At 39.9% G+C, this 24,708-nt stretch overlaps 1 protein-coding gene across 7 annotated transcripts in view; it reads left to right on the forward strand.

The window, feature by feature from the left end:
* myo3b (myosin IIIB) overlaps window positions 1-24,708 on the forward strand; it is a 542,791-nt gene that overhangs the window by 72,241 nt on the left and 445,842 nt on the right. For all 7 annotated transcript variants that reach the window (XM_080199029.1, XM_080199032.1, XM_080199033.1 and 4 more), the window contains one exon: window positions 14,079-14,224. In XM_080199029.1, coding sequence (XP_080055155.1) covers window positions 14,079-14,224 — 146 coding nt within the window. The remainder of the gene's footprint in view (window positions 1-14,078; window positions 14,225-24,708) is intronic.

Here is a 24,708-nt window from a genome sequence, read left to right on the forward strand (position 1 = left end):
TTTCCCCTCTCCCAGGACTTGTTGATGTTCGCTTTAACTTCAAGTGGAAAAACTGATAGGTCCTGCAACATGGAAACAAATTTGATGTTAATACTGCGGCTTTTCAGCGATGAACTGACCCTGACTAAAACCTTTACTGATTCAAAAGTATCTGTATACAGTAACTTTGAAATATGCCTTTGATTTGATTTATTGTTGTCACGTGTTAGCATAGAGTGAAAAGTATTATTTCTTGTGTGCTGTACAGAAAAAGCATACCATTCATAGAGAAGGAAATGAAAGAGTACAGAATGTAATGTTACAGTCATAGCTAGGGTGTGGAGAAAAATCAACTTGATGCACTGTAGGTCCATTCAAAGGTCTGATGGCAGCAGGGAAGAAGCTGTTCTCGAGTCGGTTGGTATGTGACCTCAGACTTTTTTTATCTTTTTCCCGATGGAAGAAGGTGGAAGACAGAATGTTCGGGATGCATGGGAGCCTTAATTATGCTGGCTACTTTGCCGAGGCAGCGGGAAGTGTAGACAGAGTCAATGGATGGAAAGCTGGTTTGTGTGATGGATTGGGCTACATTCATGATGTTTTGTAGTTTCTTGCGGTCTTGGGCAGAGCAGGATCCATACCAAGCTGTGATACAACCAGAAAGAATGCTTTCTATGTTGCGTCTGTAAAAATTGGTGAGAGTCGTAGCTGACATGCCAAATTTCCTTGGTCTTTGAGAAAGTAAAGGTGTTGGTGGGCTTTCTTAACTGTATTGTCAGCACAGGGGGACCAGACAGTTTGTTGGTGATCTGGACACCTAAAAATGTGAAGCTCTCGACCCTTACTACTACTTCCCCATTGATGTAGACCAGGGCATGCTCTCCTCTACGCTTTCTGAAGTCGATGACAATCTCCTTCGTTTTGTTGACATTGAGGGAGAGATTATTGTTGCTGAAGCAGTTCAGATTCTCTACCTCATTCCTGTATTCTGCCTCATCATTGTTTGAGATCTGTCCCACTATGGTGGTCGTCAGCAAAGCTTGAAAATCGAATTGGACGGGAATTTGGCCAGACAGTCATGGGTGTATAGGGAGTGTAGCGGGGTGCTGAATATACAGCCTTGTGGGGCACTGGTGTTGAGGGTGATTGTGGAGGAGGTGTTGTTGCCTATCCTTACTGATTGTAGTCTGTGAATTAGGAACTTCAGGATCCAGTTACAGAGAGAGGAGCTGAGGCCCAGGCCACGGAGTTTGGAGATGTGTTTCATGGGAATAATGGTGTTGAAGGCTGAGCTGTAGTCAATAAATAGGAGTTTGACAGAGGTATCTTTGATATCTAGGTGTTTCAGGGTTAAATGCAGGGCCAGGGAGATGGCTTCTGCTGTGGGCCTGTTGCATCGGTAGGCAAACTGTAGTGTTTCCATGTAGTCCAGGAGGCTGGAATTGATTTGTGCCATGATTAGCCTTTTGAAAGACTCCATAATGATGGATGTCACAGCCACTGGACAACAGTCATTGTGGCATGCTGCTTGGTTTTTTTCTTGGGTACCAGATGATGGTCATCTTGAAGCAGATAGGGACCTTCAGATTGTTGTAAAGAGAGGTTGGCGATGTCTGCGAATACCCCCGCCAGCTGACCCACGTAGGATCTGAGTGCTTGTCTGGGTACCCCATTTGGGCCAGTCACTTTCTGTGGATTGACCTTTGAGAATGGTGACTCCAGATACAGGTTCATCCAGGGCTTCCTGGGTGGAGGGCAGGCTCGTGCTGACCTTTTGCTCAAAGTGGGCTTAGAATGCATTGAGCTCATCAGGGAGGAGTGCGTTGGAGCTGGCGATTTTGCATGTCTTCATCTTGTAGCCTGTTTTGTCTTGACAACAGTGCCACAGTCGGCGGGTGTCTGTGTGGCTAGCCTGAGAGTCTAGCTTTGTCCGGTGCTGTCTTTTGGCATCTTTGATGGATCTCCTTTGATCGTATCTGGCTTTCTTGTATAGGTCAGGGCCGCCTGACTCGAACGCCTCCCATCTGGACTTCTGTAAGCAGTGGATATCCCTGTTCATCCATGGTTTCTGGTTGGGGAACATGCGGATTTGCTTCTTTAGCCCACAGTCTTCTACGCACTTACTAATGGAGTCAGTTGCTGTAGTAATGCACTCATTCAGGCTGGTCGCAGAGTTTTTAAATACTAGCTAGTCCGCTGCCTCCAAGCAATCCCGTAGGAGATTATCTGATTCCTCAGACCAACATTGCGTGACTTTTTTTTGCTGGATTCTCCCACTTCAGTTTTTGCTTATAAACCAGGAGCAGAAGCACAGCCTGTGGTCTGATTTGTTAAAGTGTGGGCTGATGATAATGCGGTAGGCATATTTGATATTTGTGTAGCAGTGGTCTAGGATATTTGGGCCTCTGGTGGAACAGGAGATGTGTTGGTAACTTGGTAGTACGCTCTTGAGTATGGCCTGATTGAAGCCCCACAGCATGATGAACAAGGCCTCGGGAAGTTTTGTCTCAAGGCTCTTTGTAGCTGTGCATATTTTGTCCAGCGTGATCTTCATGTCTGCATGGGGTGGGATGTAACCTGCCATCAGGATAATGGAGATGAACTCCCACGAAAGGTAGTAGGGGCGGTATTTTAGCATCAGGTATTCTAGGTCTGGGAAGCAGAAACTTGCCGGTGTTCCTATGTCTAGGCACCATGAGGTGATGATTAGGAAGCAGATCCCATCTCCTCTAGCTGTGACTGAGGCCCGCTGTATGGTTCATTCGATGGATTGAGAAGCCATTTGGTTGTAGGGCGCAGTCTGGTGTAGCAGGAGTGAGCCACACAGCAGAATTGAAAATTCTTGAAAATCTATAGGTCCTGGCCAGCAGCTGCTACTGATCCAACTAAATTTTCTGGCAGCAATGAGGAAGCTGTGGGTGGAGGGAGGGGAAAAAGAATTGGGAGAGGATTTCTTCCATTTAAAATTAATGATTTCAGGACATCCCAGAATGCCTCATCACTTTTTGAAGTGTAATTGCTGCTCTAATGTGGAAAATTTGTAAATCAGCCACTTCACGCACAGCAAGCTCCCATGGACCAGCAATATTGGATCTTTTACATCCATTTAAGGGTAGACGTGGTTTTGGATTAACAGCTTACCTGAACACTAGCACCACTGGCTTTCGTTGCAATTGTAAGCCCACTTACTCAGCTCTCTTGGGTTTTGAACCAAAAGCGTACTGAACTCCAGAGCAGAATGCTACACCATGGTAGACACCCAAGCCATCAAGTCTGCATCTGATCTACCTGCTATTGCAACAGTTATGAACTGCCTGGCTGAGATGGTGCAGCATGGACTAGTGACCATGGTGTGGGTAGGGGATGAAGTGAGGGACTCGGTGCTGGAAGCTGCAAAGTCAGCTTGTTCCTTTCTTTAAGGGAATCCCTTCTTAGAAATCTGTTTTTAATTATGCAAGGATTTGGTCAAGTTCTATATCTACTGCTAGGTTAGGTGGCTCCCTTCCGATGGTAAACCTGTAGTATCTGTATACTGGGTTATAATGATGGCTTGGGTCATGGGGAGTTGAGTGACCCTTGCTCAACTCCACACACACACACACACACACACACACACACACACACACACACACACACCGCGCCCCTGACCCCATATAATTGCAGAGGCAATATGCTAAATGGCCATGGATTTTCAAGGCCAATTTGTAGACATTAATGTTCCTCACTATTTGTACGGGCTGATTTAGGTTGTTAGAACTTTGGCATAGATTTATGGGTGAACCAGCTTAGAAAGCTAGCAATTGAAAGGAAATCTGGCAAAACTTGGAAATATAACAGCAGCAAAATCACAAATAAAATGAGAGTGTTTACCTTATGGGGGCCTTTTATCCTACCCTTGAATGACAAATTGATAAAAATGTAATCCCCACCTATCCTTTTTGTCTATGTGATGAATACAGAATTGGATGGGTGAAGTTCTGTAGTGTTTCTTCCTTCTGCCAATGATGTTGGTAACAGTATCCAGTCTTGAAGTTAGGAACTTATAGCAAAGTAGGACCAGCAACCCCAAAGAAAGATAGGATTGTCCTACGGGGAGAGATCAAGGAGATTGGGCCTATATTGTCTAGAGTTTAGAAGAATGAGAACATTTTGCTGGTGCCTGCTGAGATTGATCAGAGAAATAGCTGGTGGCTGGCATTGAACTGATTTGCAAACGGGATGCAGATGAAGGCCTGAACTAAATTTCTCCCCTTCTCCCCACCAAGCCCGATTCTCTGTGATGCCAGTGGGAAAACACACCTGTCCAGAACACATTGGCAACAACATGGCATGCAGAAGTTGGGACTCACCTAAAGAATGTCTGGGACTACCTCCAGAGTTCAGGATGGTGATTTCTAACGAACCTGAGCTTTGGGACATCATAGCAGTGAATGGAGGTGCTGGGCATCTTTTCAATATAGCATCCAGTTATGACGGTGGGTTATTCAAGGCAGAAATCAATGGATTACTAGATAGTAAAGATAGCAGGGGATATGGGGACATTGTGGAAGAAAGATGTAGAGGTAGAGGATCAGCCATGATCTAATTGAATGGCAGAACAGGCTCTGAATGATCTACTCCTATTTTCTATATTTATTCTGTTCTTGCAGTTCTTTGAATGTGTGTCAAGATCTGCTCTGTTAGCACCTCCAATGACTGTAGCAGTGAACTGGTGTGCTCTGTCTTTTGTGATGCTACCTGTTGTAACGTATTGTCCATTAAGTCACCTTTGAAAAGTGTACAATTCCTTTAAGAACTTAGTGGCAGTGAAACAGTGGATTTATGGCCCTCCCAAACAGTGTGCAGCCCATAACCAGCAATATTAGTACTGGCAAAATCTGCCACCATCAGCCCCTCTTGAAGAAATCCACCTGTTGGTCCTTTGATATTGCAAACTGCCACCTTTGCATCACTCCTTGGGTGTATTGCTCTCCATGTTTGAACCTGTCCAGTAAGATTTCCACTCCATCACAGCATTGAATTGACCTTAATTAAAGTCACAAATAATGTCCTTTGCGATTGTAATGTATTATTCTTGAAACTTCTCAACCTATCTGTGGCCTTTAACTTTGTTGACTACATCATCCTCCTGTCAATCTTTTCCCCCATTGTTCAGCTGAGTAGTACAGCCCTTGACTGGTTCCACTCTTACTTATCCAGTCATAGCCAGAGAATTTCCTGCAATTCTCTTTCCAACTTGCCACCAAAACCTCAGGAGACCTCTGGCTAATATAACAGTTGAGCCCTGAGAATATCACCAGAGCCCAATCTGCATATTTAAAGAACAACCTTGCTGATATCCAATGAGTATTCACCTAGTTTGCTCAGCAGGGATAGGTTCAGATTTGAACTTGTGGGAAGTAGGTGGGATCTTGACAGGCAAGCCCCAAGGGCAATTTTAACTGCTTTCCAGGTAGGTAGGCTTAAAGCTGCTCTTTTCCTCTTCTGGTTTTTTGCTTTAACAATGATTATTTAGCAGGTATCCACATCCCCTACTTCCCTTCCTCACTTTCTTACTGACTCTCTATTTTAGTAACACTTGAAGACATTGACATTTAGCCATAATTCCTATAGGCTAAATCATTAATATACATTAAAAATTGCATGGAACTATGGACATGGGAGAGCAAACAACCTGATTCCATAGGATTTTACTGGTTTGTGCAACTGAGCAAATTTCTAGCCGATGCAGTTAAATGTGGATACCTGCTAAACAATTGAAAGCTGAACGCTTACATAGGCGGCTCTTTTTCTTGTTTTTAAGCCAACTTTCTTATGCTATACATGAACCCCTATTTTATCTCTTGAATTTAGTCATTAATTACTAATGCGGATTCTTTTAAAAAGCATTCTGAAATCCCAATATCAACTGTGTTCACCATGAAATGTTTCTATAAACAAAATTCAGCATTAAATCATTTGTTATCTTTCATGATGCAGCTTTAATTTTGTAGTCAGAAATGATGTAATACACATAGCAATTGAATTTCTTATAAAGGTGCCATGTGTTTTGTATTACACAAAATAGATGAGCAAAAAAAAACTAAGTATAATAATTGCTTGCAAGTCATTGCATTTCGAAATGAATTAATTGTGCTGAGTTTCTTAGCAACACATTCGATAGCCTTCATGACTTATGATCAAGACAACATTTAAACTGACATAAGGAGGGGTAATTTTCAGGCTGCAATGAGCCTGGTGCAGATCATGTTGGGGCTGTGTGGGGTCAGAGAATCGTGGGGGAGGGAACTAGTGCATTTACCCGAAGTAATATGGTTCTCACTCAATATTTATTTAAATATGCCCGGTTGATTTCAAGCCTGCTCCCTGCTCCCAGGATTCTCCGACCTGCACAAATCAACTCCAGTCTCCACGAGTGGAGGCATGATGGCCACATTAGGGGGCTCAGAGGCCATTCAAGCTCCTGGCTAATTGGCAATATGCCTGAGCGATGCCCACCTGACAGGGCCAACTGGCAACCTGGCAGTTCTAACCTGCAGTTCCAACATGCAACCTGCCAGTGCCAAGAGGGCGAGGCCTAAGGCAATAGCACATGAAGAGCATGGAGAATGAAGGGGGAAGCATGAAGGAGGACCCATTGGGACATAATGCCGTCAATCTATTTTTCGAGTGGGGGGAGATCAGGCCGGCGATACGTTTTGGGGAAGGGAGGAATATTATACCTTCGGTGGTGGTTCCCAATGTCGATGGGGGGAGGGGAGTGGTCCTCAGTTTCACTTTGGGATTGGGTTGCTCTTTTAAAAACGCAATGCTGGGCTTGTCAGCATGTTTATGCCCTGTCCCCCTCAGAATCAGTGCAAAATTTGCTCATCTCCCAAAAAATGACTAATTGCAGAAAAATTGTGAGCTAATTTCCACACACCACTGGTTTTCTAACCCAAATTAACACTGGACCAGGAGTAAGCCAATGCGGTCCTGAGCCTGCCCATTGCCAATAAGAGGATGACTCATCTGATCTTGGCCTTAACTCCACTTTCCTTCCTGTTACCTATAATCCTAAATTGCTCATAGTTCAAGAATCTGTCTGTCTCAACCCTGAATCTATTTAATGATTCAATCACTACTACTCTCTGGAGTAAAGAATTTCAAAGATTCAGAAGTCTCTGAAAGAAGAATCCTCATGACCTCTGTCTTGAATGGCTAATGCCTTAATCTGAAACTGTCCTCTAGTTCTTGATTTCCCCATACGGGGCAATATCTTCTCAGCATCTATCTTGTCAAGCCTCCTTAGAATCTTATAGCCTGTCATTCTTTTAAACGCCAATGTGTATAGGCCCTACCTGTTCTCTGTTTCCTCAGAAGTCAACCTTGCGATCCCCGGAATCAACCTAGTGAACCTTCTTTGTACTGCCTCTGGTGCAAATATAGCCATTCCCTATATGCTATCCATGCTACTGTATTACCCATAGCACGCTGAGCTCTTATCGAATGCTTTAAATTCAAATATGCTTCGTCCATTGGTTCCCTTTTATCCAAACTGTTCATTACAACCTCAAAGAACTCTACTAAATTTAAATAAGCTTGGTATCACTTTCATACAATTAATAAGAGTCAATATTTTCTAAATGTTCTGATGCTATTTCCTTAATGTTGGACTCCAGCATTTTCACAATAACAGATGTTAGTCTAACTGAATTGTAGTTTCCTACTTTGTTTCTGCCTCCTTTGTTGACTAGAAGTTAAATTTGTAGTTTTCCAAACCACTAGGACCTTTCCAGAATCTGGGAAATTTTGGAAAGTTGCAACTCACTTCATCCACTGTCTCTGATGACATTATTTAAAGACATAAAAATGTAAGCCATTGGGCACAGGGGATCTGCCAGCCTTTGGTCCAATTAGTTTGCGTAGAACTTTTTCTCTGGTGATAATGAGCAGTTTAAGTTTCTCTCTTCCTTTTGCCCCCTGACTTTTTTACCATTATCAGTATGCTTTTAGTCTCTTATATCATGAAGTGAGGTGTAACAAATTTGTTCAAAGTTTCTGCCATTCATTTGTTTCCCATTATTAATTTCACAGTCTAATCTTTACAGATCCAGTGTTTACTTTAGCTACTGTTTTTATGTACCTTTAGAAACTATTACTGTCTGTGTTTATATAGCTCATTTTCTAATTTCTCTCTATTTGTTTTAGTCAACCTTTTCTTGTTTCCAAAATGTTCTCAATCTGATGGTTTATCATTAATCTTTGCAATATTGCATGTCTTTTCTTTCAATTTGATTTCATCCTTACCTTCCTCAATTAACCATAGATAGTTCATTCTTCCCAGTCTAATGGCATTGTAAGTTATTTGAGATAAGTTTTTAATGCTCTATCAGTAAGCCTCTTACATGAGGTTAATTTGTAAAGTTGTTGTGCTTTAAAAATAAAGTTCGGTTTTGAACAGAAACCTATTTGATCAAATATTCTAGAATTGTAATACAAAATTCAACTCAACAGTTAAATGACACTCCCAGCAACAAGATGCATTTATATTGAACCTCCTCTCATAGACAGATGTCTTGGAGGATCTTACAAGGGACAGAGATATACACTAAGCAGTAGGTGAATGAACAGAGTGAAGGGCGTTCAAGAAGGAGGCAAGGAGACATAGTAAGCCAAAATGATTTTCCTAAGAACATTTTAAAGAGCAAAATATTGCTGAAAAATCAGCCTCTGATGGTGGAGCAGAAGGAGAGAGAAAAAAGCAGCAACCCAGAAAGGAACGTGCAGACTGAAAAGTTGGTCTGGTGAAGGTTTCCCAAGTAAGGTGAAGAAAACCACAGAGAAATTTGAAGTTGAAGACAATTTTAAACAGGATTTTCTGGGGCAAGGAACCAATGGCACTTTCAGAAGATGTAATTGATGGGCGTGTGGGATTTTGAATGGAAGAGGGATCAAAATTTGCAGAAGGAGAGAATGGTTGCAAGAGGAGTATGTGATAAAATCAATTTCTAGATGAAGATAGCAAATGAAAGTTTCAACAGCAGAAGGAATGTGGTGCAGTGCAAGTGCATAGTATTCCAGAGATGGCAGAGAACAGCTTAGAGTTTAAAATAGAATGCAATATCTGTGCAGCTTTGCTTTCAGTCTATGTGGCACCCATGGAAGTTGATTCTCTTCAAAGTGAGAGCTGAAAATTGCCAGTATGGAGTTGTATGGCATTTTGTCTCATCCAAGGGTAAAAGTGAGCAAGCAGTTGAATAGCATAGAATGAATTACAGTGTCAGTAGAGAATTGTTAACCTGATAGGTATTCGAAAAGACATCAGCAAAGCTTGATGGTTAAAAAGTCTCACTCTGTATCAGCCTAAGAATTGTGGGAGCAGCATAAACTGCTGTGGCCTGTAGCAAAGAACAAATGTGAAGTCATGGAGTGGACATTGGAGCTGATTGGGCAGTAAACTCATGCAAAACATGGCTGTTGCTATGCCTCGGGTGAACAGTGATTGAATACAGATCCCTGTGAGTGTAAATGCCCAGAAACTCAATCACCTGAGAGTAATACAACCCCCTGAGCATTTGTGACCAAATGGTGCAGTTGTTGTCTGTCCTGCGAGTATGTGACTGAGAGCATGAAAAGGAAAAACAGCGAAACATTGGGAGCAACAACCTGCAGGAACACCCATCAGGAAGAAGTAGCGCTCTGTGCCTGGAACTCAAAGAGGACATTGGAATCCACTAAGAGAGATACTGATCATGTCACTTCTTAATGGGTAGTATTTAGGTCCAAGCTGTGAATTTTGATACCCTTTGTATAACAGAGTTTTGGTGCTTTGTGTAATAGAGTTTCCGATACCCTTGATGGCAGAGTTGTGGTAGCCTAGTCAGGTAAAATAAAGGAGATTTGTTGTATGATAATTTGAGAGTTTGAGGGATTTTTCCATAATGTTAGTTGACCCTATATCCAATGTGCAAAAAGTGGATTGTTGTTGTCCATGTGAAAGCTGCTGTTGTGCTTGTGGATGTTGTTGCTGAGCATAATATGTACTTTGTATAGGAAGAAATCAAGGATGGAACCCTATGATGCATCATAAATGACTGTGGCCACAGAAGGAGAAAATAGTGGGGATTTGATAACTGAGTTAGGACAGGTAGAATTAGAGCTATGTGAATGTTTAATTTATTTCCAAACCTAAATGCCATTATTTCTCCGTGTCTCTTTGTCTACAATATCTGGTTCCTTACTGGTGTTTGCCAATTGTCTTTCCTTTTAAATTTATCTTAAATTAGTCCCAACTTTTGATTGTAAGTTATACACCAACAACGACAATAAAATAATAACAGCTGTGCAAAACACAATCAGAGTGTTTTTCAGTAATTGGAGCTTTTTAATCAAACCAAATAATTGCAATTCTTTTCCACTATTTTGGAATTGACAGCTCAGCGTTACCAGCTGGAAGCTAGTTTAATTTAACTCCATTCGTTATCAGTGCAAACTAGTTTCTGATCATTTCAGTCATTTTTGGTTGTATACTTGTGGCAACTTTGCTGTAAAATTCTAGCAGGAATTTCTGATCAACATAGTAAACTTTAGTAAACTATGTAATAGTAATGGAATGAAGGGGGAAAAAACCCAGAGGAACCATAAAAAAAATGTTGTTAACATAATTTATGTCAACCATGAATTGGTAACCTTTGCAATTCATTCATTCTTTGGTATCTAAATTAATTTAGTGCATTGATCAAAACGTGAATATTGGTGTTCAAAATCTGACGTATATTGGCTTTCAAGATTTCTTCTGGATGTCTCGTGCACATTAATAGATCCTCTACATCAGCTTGTAGTAATTTATCAAATGAAGAGAGCCTAACTTTGCCAATAAGATTCTCATTCATTCAGTTGGATCTATGTTGGATGCAAAATGAAATTTTTGAGTTTCCATTTGATCTGTTATTAACAAACTGAAAACTTCAGGTCTGAGATGAGAAAGAATCTATTTTGTTTTAGTATCATACATAAGAATTATTTAATGCCTACTGTGCAGTGATCCGGGCCAGAATTGAACCTGGATCTCTGGTACTGTGAAGCAGCAGTGCTAACCACTATTCCACCCTGCAACCCTCATGTTACAGCCTATTTTTTAACCTATGTGCACCAACATAATTGGGAAGATTGTTAACTATGACTATAGGATTCTTCATAAAGTTTTCAGTGAATAAAATCTGTAAAATAAAATGAGTTGTGGCCATAATATAAATGATACAAACTGTAATAAATTTTGATTGGTTTATAAATCATTAGAATTTTATGATGAACTTTAAAGTTAAACGAAACTAAGATTTCCAGCATCTTATAAATATATGAGCTCAGAGAAAAATATAGACAGTTGTGTTGTTGTTCACCTGTTGTCATTTTTTCTTTTGTCCTCCTCTAAAGGTGCAAAGCATGCTGATTAATTCCAACTTTTTGTTCGCTCTATCAAAAGTTACCATGTAAAAACAAATAAGTAGTTAAAAAAGAATTTAATTTACTCTTTCTCTTATTGATCATCCCTCTCCCACCCCCAGTAGAGGCACTGGAATTTCCAGTAGCATGTGATAAATAGATGTCCAAAAAATGAAGCAGCCATCAAAATAGCCACAGCATATGAAAAGTCTAGTGGGGTCAGCAGTGGATGTGATCCTAGTATACTGCTGTTACCACGGCCGTCCGATTTCTGATCCTCTGATATTTTACGATTAGTTCTTGGAATTTTCTGTCTGTAGCAGAATTTTACATTCCCCATTGGTGTGTTTGCAGGCTGGGAGAGGATGTGCAATTCTTTAGATGGCCTTCCCTCTGGGTTCCCGACCACTCTGACCTCTTTGCAGTTTTGCGGTAAGACAGGCAAGTCCTGGTCAGCCCTCAGACCTTTGCCCCAATTGAGGCCCTTAAGTGGCCAATTAATGACCACATAAGGGCTTATTCTTACCTGGCTACAATTGTTTAGGCTTTGGGGAGGTGTTCAGGGGCAGGGGAAAAGTGTGGAAAATTGACCCTGTTTAAGTTTAGTGGTGCACCTCCATCAGCAGCATCCTTTCAACATCAACTACCCTTCCCCTCCACCCACAAATGAGGGCTAACCCCATTAAGTTCTTCCTCCCTCCTTGGCCTCTCCATCAAGTCTACCCCTTCCTCTCCCTGCCCCTGAGACCCCCCCATATATGCCTTAACATGAACTCTTGGTACTTATGTTCTGGGGATTGCTTTGAATTGGACCTTTCTACTGCAGCATCTGGCACTAGCGAGTTGCTTACCGATCAGAATAGCTGGCAGCTCCCTGAAGTGGGACCTCCTCTTGAGTGAAAGTTATAAGTCCCACCTCCAGCTAATTAATGCTCCTCAGAGCGTTAAATGACTGCAAGGCAGCTAGTATCATTGGGGATGTGTTCCTCACCGATTCTTCGGGTTTCGTGAAGGGAAACTTCGCAATCTTAAAAATCCTGACCACTATCTTTCTTTCAGTCTCTCTTTCTTCACACAAAAACACTTCATAAAAATACCTGTATAAAACTTTTAAATGTTATGCTTTAGTTTTTCAAATGATTTTGGGAAGCAATTGTGTTGCATTTTGTTAGAGATTGAGAAACAAGCACTGTTTCATTTGGTTAGCTAAAATGTCATTGATGCCTTCTGGGAAATTGTACACACTGCACATGCTCAGAGTACAGGATCTGTTTTCAGATCCTTGAGTCAAGTCTTCGTATAAATATATTAAATCCAAGAACAGGGTTTTCGTAGAGCTTGATGTTTACAAATAAAAATTAAGTCTAATGAAAATATTAAATGCACATAAAATAATATGAACAATGAAAGCAATAGATATATGTATGTTACTTAGACAAAAAATGAAGAGCAACTAACGTCTGTAGAAACTGCACACTACATTCAACTCTAGACATTCAGCAATCTGATAACGTTATGACACCTTGCAATCCCTTTGCAAATCCGCATGTTCTAAAGAACAGTAGGATAGTTAAGTAGAACTCCTCACTTCCAAAACATTACATCAAAAGGCTTTATTTTGTGAAGCCCTGATGCTAATTCTACAGCAATATATATGTGTTGTAAGCACACGTAAAAATGGTGCAAACATACATTTTTCATGTATCAGAAAAATGCTTTGTTTATTGGTGTGGGAAAAATTATTTTGATTGTGTAATCACTTTCAGGGAAGCAGATGTATGTTTGTATCATTAATTTGGGCCAAAGTAAAATTGAGTAATAAGTTGTATTTATTTTATCAATAAAGAGTGGTTCAGATATATGATGGAGTCCCTTCTCATTGCATCTATGACTGGGATTTTCCAGTCCTACTTGTGGTAGGAATTGCCGCAGGTGGGACGGAGAATTTGATGGACCAGTCAATGGTCCGTTGACTTTGGGCAGGAATTTCCAGTCCTGGCCTGTGTCTTCAGTAATGACAATTTGATCTTGTTGCACTTGTGCAGAGGAATAAATCATTTGTATATTGAGAAGGCTGCATGTGAAAAATAAATGTGGATTTTCCATGTGCTATAATAATTTTACATATTCCCAAGGAAGATAATTGCATTCTTGTTAACAGAATTCCAAGTTGGGAGATAATCTCTGATTGTTCAAAATATCTAAGCACATTAGATAGAGTTTTGATATTCTCTGAAATAATGCAATTGTGTCTGCTTGATATGGATATGAGCATATGCACATAGTTTATTAAAAATACTTTGTGTCAATAAAGGTGATAAATATGCAAGAGTTTTACTTTAGAAGATGTTTTAATGTTATAATGCTGAGAACAATGCTATATGGCTTACAGCAATGACTATTTTACGCTGCACACACTGGAGTTCTGTTATGATTTGACAAGAATGAATACTAATGATCAGTTTTTATATTTTGTGTATGTGGTACTTGCCAGCATAATAATTAATGATGTGCTTCTAGGTAAATGGCAATGACCTATGTCATGAAGCTGTAATATGAATTTGACGTTGCTTCCTTTATATAATTGATGAAGACAAAATTCTAGCATGTGCAAATCTAACTACCAGCAGAATTACAAATAAACCTGTGAAATTTAACGTATTATTAATTAACAGGTCATTGCTTGTGAACAGCAATTGGACTACTCATACGATAGCCGATGTGATGTATGGTCATTAGGTATCACAGCAATTGAACTTGGTGATGGTGAGCCACCGTTATCTGATCTGCATCCTGTGAAAGCACTCTTTAAGATTCCAAGGTATGTCACTAGATGGCTCTCTTGGCTTGCTTCTATTGCTTTACAACCTTATGTCTAAAGTATGAAAAATTGTACCAATTATGAAATCAGAAGGTTTTCAATGCAAACAGTTATACACTTTGAAGATCTGGAAAATCTTTGCTGCAAAATAGCAAATGATGAGACATTTTCCATATGTAGAGTCTTTAGCTATTTTATTTAAATGAGATATTGCCAATGAATTGCGCATTAACTCTTCAGTTACTGAATATTGGATGTATCTTGAATGCATGCACTCACTTCCAATTTAGAGTATCTGAGTTTGAATTCTACACTATGGATGTGTTGTTTGTGTGATCTCTCGAGTGTGCAAGTTTCAGAAGCTCTCAAGCAGCCCCTTAAATAAAACAGTTTGCAATAGTGTTGTAATACAATTCTGAGAAGAACAAAAGCCTAATGATCGATCCTACTCCATTGATGCACAGCTTTTGATTCTAGCTAGATTGTCAGTCAATGGGCCAGACTATGGTTAGTCCAGCTTCCTGTCTTTTGTCTGAAGAAAAAAAAGCATGGTCCAGGTGACAACATTGAGAATCTGATGGAAGAAAAAGAGGAAGAATTAATGAGCCAAAAAATTGATACAAAAAAGATAGGAAAAAATGAAAGGAAACGCTCATTTTAATGAAAGAATATTTAATTCATTAACTGGATCTGAATGATGGGCACGTTCACAGAAATTGATATGATGGTGTTGTGTATTAAAATGAAATGCTTGTAGGTAACAAAATTGTGCAGCTTATGTTGAAAATATATTGCTCTCAATTTTCTGACCAATCTAGTCAATTCAATTATAAGCATGCAAATTCTATGCAGCATAAAAGTTTTTTTTAAATTGCAGAAGTAAATGTAAGCTTGTATCAGTCAGAGAAAAGAATCACTGCAAGAAAGGTTCTAAACTTCAAAAGCAATAACAACTTATATTTATATATTTCATTTCATGCAGTAAAATATCCCTACACTCTTAAGCAACTTAATCCTAAGGATTTGTTTTTGGCAATGAAATTCTTTTTGTGTTCATTATCTTCTTTAAATGCAGAAGTTGCTTGTTTACAAGATTCTTATGTGTTACATCAGTGTTACCCATGGTCATTCATTCTCAGAATTGCAAATTAAAAAACAATCAAAATAGGGATGTGGATCTTACATTGCATCCAGCTGTGAAACTTTTTTTGTAAAATTGTGAAGTGCATTGTTTAGAAATATTGCCGACAAATAGAGAAAGTTGAAAGTTGGTGGTAAGGAATTAGAATGAGCTATTTCCAGGACTAGAAATTAGCTTATTTTTCTCAGTTATTTATTTCAATGGATTTTCACTGTACTTATAATATGATGTGATAAACATTTAAGCAACTAAATGGTAAGTAATTTTGCATCCATTTTAAAGGGAGCAGATGATCGATTAAGCATGAAAAGCTGACTGCCAAGGATTTTTTTTGCCAGAGTCCAAATCATTTGCCTATCAGAAATAACTTATTCTTCTTTGCCGTTTTCCTCCCCATAGCTATTTACTGCTGATGAGAATTTAAAAGCCGTAATAATACAAGCCTTGACCTTTTTATCTCCACCATCATACAGTTATTATCACAGGCCCTTTTGGTTACAATTTGCATTTCTGATTAGCTCCTATTCATATTTAGATTAGGGTGGAAAGATCTCTGCAACACAATGTTATCTCCATCCACCGTACCCAGAACCTAGAAATGAACATGACATGGTGTGAGAAAATTGATATTCAGTTGTACTTTATCTTGTTTCGTCTACATTTGTGTAAAATAGGGCATGAGAATTATAGTCCAGATGAGAATACAGATTCACAATTATTGACAAATTCCATCAAACAGTTGAAATTCCAAATACCTACTAAAACTGTTCCTATTTTGAATTATTTCAAAAACAAAAAGATGATGGCATCATCTGTATTTAGTTCTGTTATATAATTTGCTCAAATCTTGTTTCAGCTAGATTGGAGAATTGTTGAAGAATTAATAGAGGTATTGAAAACATGTTCATTTGATCCTCTTAGAATCAAGAGAATTATATAAAGAAATAATAAATTTCAGTTTACAAACATAAGCTAGATACCCATATTGGGCCAGACATTAATGTTTTGCTTCTCCATGTGGCACAATGTCTCCCTTATTAAAATGGATTCTTGGGCGCTACTCATAAATCTCCTGAATAGGGCCCTCCAATACCTGCAGATGGAGATAAATCATACTGAGAAAACACTGAACCATGAAATGATTCTGTTAACATGTCATCTGTCTGGAATATATTTTCAGATCTTCAACAGAAGGGGCTGAATTATGAAAGGATGGTGATCTGGCATAGTTGGTGATTTGGGATTTAATACCTTGAACTTCTCCCCATCTGTTACAATGCTTGATTTTCTTATTTTGATATAGAAAATGGCAGCTAAAGAGAGGCTGATAGCGTTGTGTTGCAAGAAATACTGAAGTGGAATTCTTTAGAGCATTTACTTATATATATGAGATAATGTTATTAGATTGAAATTCTTTAAACACACTTCATCCTAGAACTGTACACAGTTCCAAAATTATACATTAATATAATAATAAAGACATGCTTCAAAAAATCCATACCATGTAAGAGATGCTGCATTTTTATAACGTGGTGTTTAACTGACATCTGTGAAACTCAAATTAGAAATTTAGTATTGAGAATGTTACATTGTTCAATAAGTTTCCTGAACCAACCTATTTAGTCAAAGTATTGATCCATTTCTGTTGGTCTTAACGCAGAAATTATAGATTGCAGCATTAATTGTCTGATATTCTTTGTTTGCTATTTTAATCCATTCATTTTAAATAAATTAAAGCTGTTGTTAAAATCACATAAATGTAAACATTCTTTTGTTAGCTTTTTAGCCCTTTCGAAACTCTCATTCTACTTGTGAGGACTATAATATAAGAAAAGTATTGGAGCACAGTTTTGCTTCACGTAATTTTGAGTTTAAAGTTACTTCCATGGTTGTATTTCCAATGGATTCCTGTTGTAATAAGTATTAGTAATATTTAATTTTAATGTAAATAGGTTTTTGTTCTTATGTTTGTTGATAAAACAGTATTAAAATTGGAGCAGTAGTTGTCTGACAAGCCACTAATCTATACACCATGAGGTTAATGAATTGATGTATGCTATGCAATTTAGAACATAAGAACATAAGAACATAAGAAATAGGAGCAGAAGTAGGCCATCTGGCCCTTCGAGCCTGCCCCGCCATTCAATAAGATCATGGCTGATCTGTCGTGGCTCAGTTCCACTTTCCCGCCCTCTCCCCATAACCCTTAATCCCTTCTCTTATCAAAAACCCATCAACCCGCTTCTTAAAAATATTTAGCGAGGCAGCCTCCACCACTTCAACGGGCAGAGAATTCCAGAGATTCACCACCCTTTGAGTGAAGAAGTTCCTCCTCAACTCCGTTCTGAACCGCCCCCCCTTTATCTTGAGGCTGTGCCCCCTAGTCCTACTGTCTTTTTTGAGCGGGAAGAGTCTTTCCACCTCTATCCTATCCATCCCATTCATCATCTTATACGTCTCAATGAGATCTCCCCTCATTCTTCTAAACAGATGAATAAGCTGGAACAACATTATACTACTGTACTTTTTTACTACTTATCTCTTGCAGCCATGAAAGAAACATGGTTACAAGGTAACCAAGATTGGGAAACGAATTCCAATACAGAACATTTAAAAAAAAACTGGCAGAATGGAAAAGCTGGAGGAGTAGGCCTGATGGTAAAGAGTGACATTAGGACAGGAGTGAGAAAGTTTCTTAGCCTAAAAGAAAGGAAGTAGCATCAGTATGGGTGATTAACAAGGATCAGAAAGTGCTGTTGGGAATAATTTCTAGGCTGTCAAAAGAGTAGATATGCCATTGGACAAAGCATTAAGCAAGAATTAATCAGAGCTTGTAACAAAGGCAATGTAATCATCATGAAAAATTTAACCTTTATTTAGGCTGGACAAACAAAATTGGTAAAGATACTTTACTAGGTGAGTTTGTAGAATATTTTTTCAGGAGTAATTCATCAGAAAACAGTTTGGGATGTTTTTGGAAAAGGTTACAGGAGAGGAATCCGTTTGGCTCATCATGTTTCTCTGGTTCTCTGCAAGACCAAGTCAGCCATTCCCACTACGCCACCTTTTACCCATAACTCTGCAGATGTTTTGACTCCTCTGATAATTATCCAATTTTCTTTTAAAGGCCACGGTTGTATCCGCCTTCACCAAACTTTGAGTACTAATGACTTGCTGTATTTAAAAAAAAAAGTTTTCCTTTGTTATAATTGGTTCTGCCATTCACGTTTCATTGGTTCCCTTTAGTCCTGGATCCTTTCACCATTGGTGACAATTCTTCCTGATCTTATTGCAGATGCTGAGAATGCTTGACAGGGTAGATGCTGGGAGGATGTTTTCCCTCGTGGATGAATCCAGCACAAGAGGACACTGGTTCAAAATAAGCAGCTTCCCTTTTAAAACAGATGAGGAGAAATTTCTTCTCTGAGGGCCATTGGTGTTTGGAATATGAGTGTTGAAAAAGTGTTGGAGAAACCTAAGGGACTAAACAAAAAATCCGATAGATCACCAGGTCTCGCTGATCTTCATCCTAGGATTCAAATAGAGGTAGCTGCAGAGCTACCAGATAGTCGTGCTGGTTACGATTTTCCCAAAATTAATTAGGTTCTAGAATGGTCCAAGTGGATTGTTAATTAACACTATTCAAGAATGGAGAGAGAGAGTAAACAGGGAACCATAGGCCAGTTAGCCTAATACAGTCATTGGGAAAATACTGGAATCTATTATTCATGAAGTCTTAACAATGCATTTATAGAATCATTAGTATGGGCAGCATGAATTTTCAAGAGGAAAATTGTGATTAATAAATTTATTAGAGTTTTTTGTGGATCTAACTGATAGGCCAGATAAAAGGGAGCCAAAAAATGTAGTCTACTTGGATTTTTAAAAAAAATCAGTAACTTGCCAAAAGTGAGGCTAATACCCAAGAAAAGAATTGTAGGTGGTATATAATCATGGATGTGGGATTGGTTAATGGGCAGCACAGTGGCGCTGCTGCCTCACAGCATCAGGGACCCGGGTTTGATTCCCACCCCAGGACATTGTCTATGTGGAGCTTGCATGTTCTCCCCATGTCTATATGGGTTTTCTCTGGATGTTCCGATTTGGAACGATGGAAACAGTTGGAAAGATGGGCTGGTTAGGTGCATTGGCCATGCTAAATTCTCCCTCAGTGTATCCGAACAATCTCCAGAGTGTGGAGATTAGAGGATCTTTACAGTAACTTCATTACAGTGTTAATGTAAGCCTACTTGTGACACTAACAAAATAATAGGGAGTAGGGTTAAACAACATTTTCAAATTGGCAGTTGTAACAAGTGGAAAGCTGCAAGGATCAGTGCTGAGGGCTCAGCTATTTACAATCTTTATGCATGATTTAGACGGAGAGACAGAAAGTAATGTACCTAAGTACAAAGCTAAGTGGAAAGGTAAGGTTGTTAAGACAATATCAAGACGCTACCAGGGGATATAAGCAGGTTAAGTGAGTTGCAATGAGAGAGCAGATGGAGTGTAATTTGTGTAAGTATGAAGTTATTCACTTTGGCAGTAAGAATAGAAAAGCAGAATATTATTTAAAATATTTAAGTTTTATACCTTTATGTTCACAGAGACTTGGATGCACTCATGCAGTAAGTTAGCATGTAGATACAACAAGCAATTAGGAAGGCAAATGGCATGTTAGCTTTTATTGCAATGGGATTAGAGTACAAGAATAAGGAAGTCTTTACATCAATCATGGCAAGTGGGAAACTTTACAATCATTGATGCAAATCGAGACACTTGTTGTCTAACTCAAGTTGAAAATAGGGAATTGTCAGATTTAATTTTGAAAAAAATCTGGCCTCCTGACAACTTCACGAATAGATCCTCAATGTTTGGCAAAAGCATAGGGGAATTACATTTTAGTAGGGGTGGCGTGGTGGCACAGTGGTTAGCACTGCTGCCTCATGCGCCAGGGACCTGGGTTCGATTCCGGCTTTGGGTGACTGTATGGAGTTTGCACATTCTCCTTATGTCTGCATGAGCGTCCTCTGGGCGCTCCGGTTTCCTCCTGCAGACCAAAGATATAGGTTAGGTGAATTAGCTATGGTAAATGTGTGAGGTTACGCGTGCCTGGGCCCTGGGTATGATGCTCTTAAGAGAGTTGGAGCAGACTTGATGGGCTGAATAGCCCTCTGTACTGTGGGGACTCTATGACCTCATTGACATTCATTCAAAGCAACTTGGACTACAGTGACTGGATATCCTTCTGCTTTGGTTCATATGTCTGACTGTTCGTGGTGACTGCAGTTTCCTTTTGCCAGTGTTTCCTCTGTTTACATTCTTTTGACAGGCCTTGGCCAAGTGATCCTCCTTGCAGCTAAAAGACTCTACATTCACAAGTGGACAATTCTGATTTTGGCCTGAGCACAGTTAATGGGACTTTGTTGCACCACTAACAGCTGTCACTGGGGCCTTCTGCCTACTCAGTTGCAGCTTATTTTCCTCAGCAGATGACAGGCAGTTGTTACTTTCCACCATTTACAATAGTGTTTGACCAGCTATATTAAAAGTTAACTTTGGCAATGTTGGCAACATATTGCAAATGTGTTCACTTCCTAAATCTGTTCCCAATTGTCACTCTTAAAATTCCCAAAATGACAATGAATGGACAGCTTTTTCAAGGTGATAATAAGTTCTCCAATGTCCTCATTGAGCAACTGATTCTTTATTCTGTTATTAATTATTAACAATGTTATTATTAACAATGAAAAACATCTCTATGCACCAAAAGACTCTTGGTCATGATCATACTCTTTCAGTTGCCCAAGATTCCTTTTTGATGCAGCAGTCTTTGAAGCCACGTACAAAAACAAACTTTTTTCTAAGACTGAATATTTAAGCCTATTTAGCAGAAAAAACTCATAGTTGTGCTGGTATGCTGGAAGCTTTTACAACCAAATTTATTCAACCAGGGAAATCCATGATCCCACATCATAATAAGATTGTGATACCTTTGTAGGACAAAAAGAGACTGTGTGCCACATGAAAGTCACATACCCAACTGAATTAGTTGATTCTGGTTTGCTTTTTTGCATGCATAGACAAATGGTAAGAGGAAGGTGCTATTACATGTGGTTCTTGATGGCCCTCTGGTCCTTGTCCACAGCTGCTGGTAAATTCTCTCACCGCCGCCTTCCAGCTGCTCATGACACAGCATGATCCATTCATCTGAGATACAGTAAATAAAAGGACTTTCCTAGCCATCACACCCCCACCCCAACCCTTTACTGTCCATCTCCATGGCAATGTGAAATGCTTAGCCTGTTCCCAGATAGAAACAGTAAGAAGTCTCACAACACCAGGTTAAAGTCCAATAGGTTTATTTGGTAGCACAAGCCACTAGCTTTTGGAGTGCTACCCCTTCATCAGGTGAGTGGAATTTCAGTTCACATAGGGCACATGAAGACCCAAACTCAATAACCTGGTGTTGTGGTACTTCTTACTGCGTTTACCCCAGTCCAACGCTGGGATTTCCGCACTACAGGGATTCTATGATTCTGTAATACTCACGATGTGTAGAGTGAACAGAGACCGTGCAAAATAGGACAAGCTGCTGGAAGAGCGAAATAAGGGCTCTCAGCAGGAGACCGTATCCACGAGTATTCAGAGTGAAATTTTCCTACCTGAACCTTGGTGAGGAATAATGTGTGAGATGTCTGCATTTCAGTATGGACATCTCATTGAAATTGCCTAAAGAGGAAGAGGCACTTCCCAGTCTCTGTACTTAAGTGGGGTGAGGTAGGGATGAAAAGAAATAAAGTGGGATGAGGCAAAAGACAGGAGAAGTTGAATGATGAAAGAGATAATGGTGTATGATGGTAATGGGACATGGAAGGAATAAAGGTAAGAAATGTGATAGAGTGGAAGGGAGAAGAGACTAAATGACAGTAGGGATGATGGTACAGGACAAAAACAGACGAAGCATAGAGTCATTTACATCAGAGCTTACGGAGCAATCTAGTCAATCCCACTCCCTTGCTTGGTCTCCATAGCCCTCCGAGTTTGTTGCCAAGTGCTGTCTAATTTCCTTTTGAAATAATTGATTGTTTCTGCTTCTACCACCCTCCATGGACAGCAACAAATACTGGAAAAAAATGTATTTACTTTAGCAGAGGGGTCATTGCTGTCTTCTGTATATGGCTACTGAGAAATGATGGTAATAGGACAGTTAAGAAATAAAGTATGTGACTGTAGAAGGAGTAAATGGGAAAATGCAGAATCATTAGCAATAGCTGCCATTCAGTACTAGAGAGCAGATATGAAATTGTTGAACTCAGTGTTGAATCCAGAAGACTGTAGGATGTTTAATCAAAAGATGAGGACTTGTTCCTCAACCTTAGGTAGAGCTTAATTGGAACATCATACAAGGCTAGTGACATGGATGTCAGAGTGGGGGTAAAGCAGATATTTAAAAAAGCCAGTTCAGTGTCTTGATTGTGAATTGAATGGATGTATTCTGTTATGATGTAGAGATGTTGGCGCTGGACTGGGGTAAACACAGTAATAAGTCTCTCAACAACAGTTTAGAGTCCAACCAAGGCAGCCTTCATGACATACAGTGCAGAGTCACTGAGCAGAGACTGATAGCCAAATTCCGCACATGTGAGCATGGCCTCAACTGGGATCTTGGGTTCATGTCGCACTATCTGTAACCCCCATGATTTGCCTGGGCTTGTAAAATCTCACTTACTGTCCTGTCTGGAGACAATACAGATCTCTTTAGCGTATGCTAATGCTATCTCCACTCACATTGTCTGTATCTTTAAGACTTGAATAGCAGGTTTGCTTTAAAGACTTCCATTCTAATCAGTATCCTGTAAACTGTGTGTGACTTTATATGCCCTTCTCTGATCAGAACCTTCCACACACCTGTTGAAGGAACACCGTTTCCAAAAGCTTGTGTGATTACTATCAAATAAACTGGACTCCTAACCTGGTGTTGTGAGACTTTTTACTGTGTTCTGTAAAGCAGTCATCCTGTCTGCATTTAGTCTCTCCGCTGTGGAACAGGCTGCATTGTAAGCAAAAATACAGTATACTAACTTGAAAAGTACAAATATACAAATAAATTACTGTTTTCTCTGAAAGCTGTGTTTCAGGTGTTGGGCACCATGACCTCCACACATCTCCATAGCCTAGATTTCCAGCGGCATCAGCTCTGCACTGGAAATTGGCATGGAGCTAAATTAAATATTAATATCAACATTTACATCTGATTAGCTGGCCCGGAACTGAAGTCTTTGGCAGTACCAGCTTGGCCCCCGGCACTGCCTTAAGGGCAAACTGGTGGTGCCCAAGGTGCACTTTGACACTGACCATTGGACTTCGGGCAATGTCACAAGGGTGGGGCCGGGGATGTGACTATGGTCCCACAGCCACTCTGCAGAGGGAGAGAAGGGGCTGATTGGTACTGCCGTGGGGGCTTTGGGAGATGTCCGTGGCCAACAATTGGGAGGGCGGCAGTGTGGGGCTACTCCGCTTGCGCCAATCTCTGACAGATTGGCACATGTGCTGTGGCCCACTCAGCACTATGCTGCCAGCTTCTGTAGCAGGAATAGGCCTCACCCCTGGATTTTCAGCATGAATCTCCCTGAAGGTGGGAGATTCATTCAGTTTTTACGTGAATTCAGCACTTGGAACTTTTTCTGGAGAATCCCAGTCGTCATCTGCAAACTTTGATATTATGCTTTGTATACCCAAGTCCAGGTCATTAATGCAAATCAAAAAGATAGTCATCCTAATACGTCTGAACCGCATAACACTTGGTTTTGAGCACCCCCACTTTTAAGTATCTCTTTGTCTATTTTATCCCATCACTATTACCTCTTCCTTTGCTGCTACATTGGCAGCATCTCCTTCATTAGCATCATTGTTATATCCTCTGCCTCTAGAAGTTTTTTGTCCCTAATCGTTTTACTTTTCTTTGGCCGTTGTACTTTTTATTGAATACTTTCTGGTATGTTCGACATTGGTCTGTTCTCATAGCCTTTTTTTGCCCTACTTATTCCCACTTTAAGGTTCCTCTACTTTATGCGTACAGCTTGGTTCTCTACAATCCTTATGTTAGTCATAAGCCTCCTTTTCCTGTTTCATTTTAATCTGTATCTTTGACCATTCAGGCATCTCTAGTTTTGTATGCCTTGCTTTGCCACCTCTTGAAAACATGTCTACTGTGTACCCAAACCATCTCCTTTCAGACTTTCCATTCTTCAGTTACTGTGGGATGCTGGCCGTCATAGCGAGGGGGATTGAATATAAAAGTAGAGAGGTCTTGCTGCGGCTGTATAGGGCATTGGTGAGG

This window comes from Carcharhinus amblyrhynchos, chromosome 11 (genome assembly GCF_965287045.1).
Source record: "Carcharhinus amblyrhynchos chromosome 11, sCarAmb.v2.hapA, whole genome shotgun sequence".
Lineage (NCBI taxonomy): Eukaryota > Metazoa > Chordata > Chondrichthyes > Carcharhiniformes > Carcharhinidae > Carcharhinus > Carcharhinus amblyrhynchos.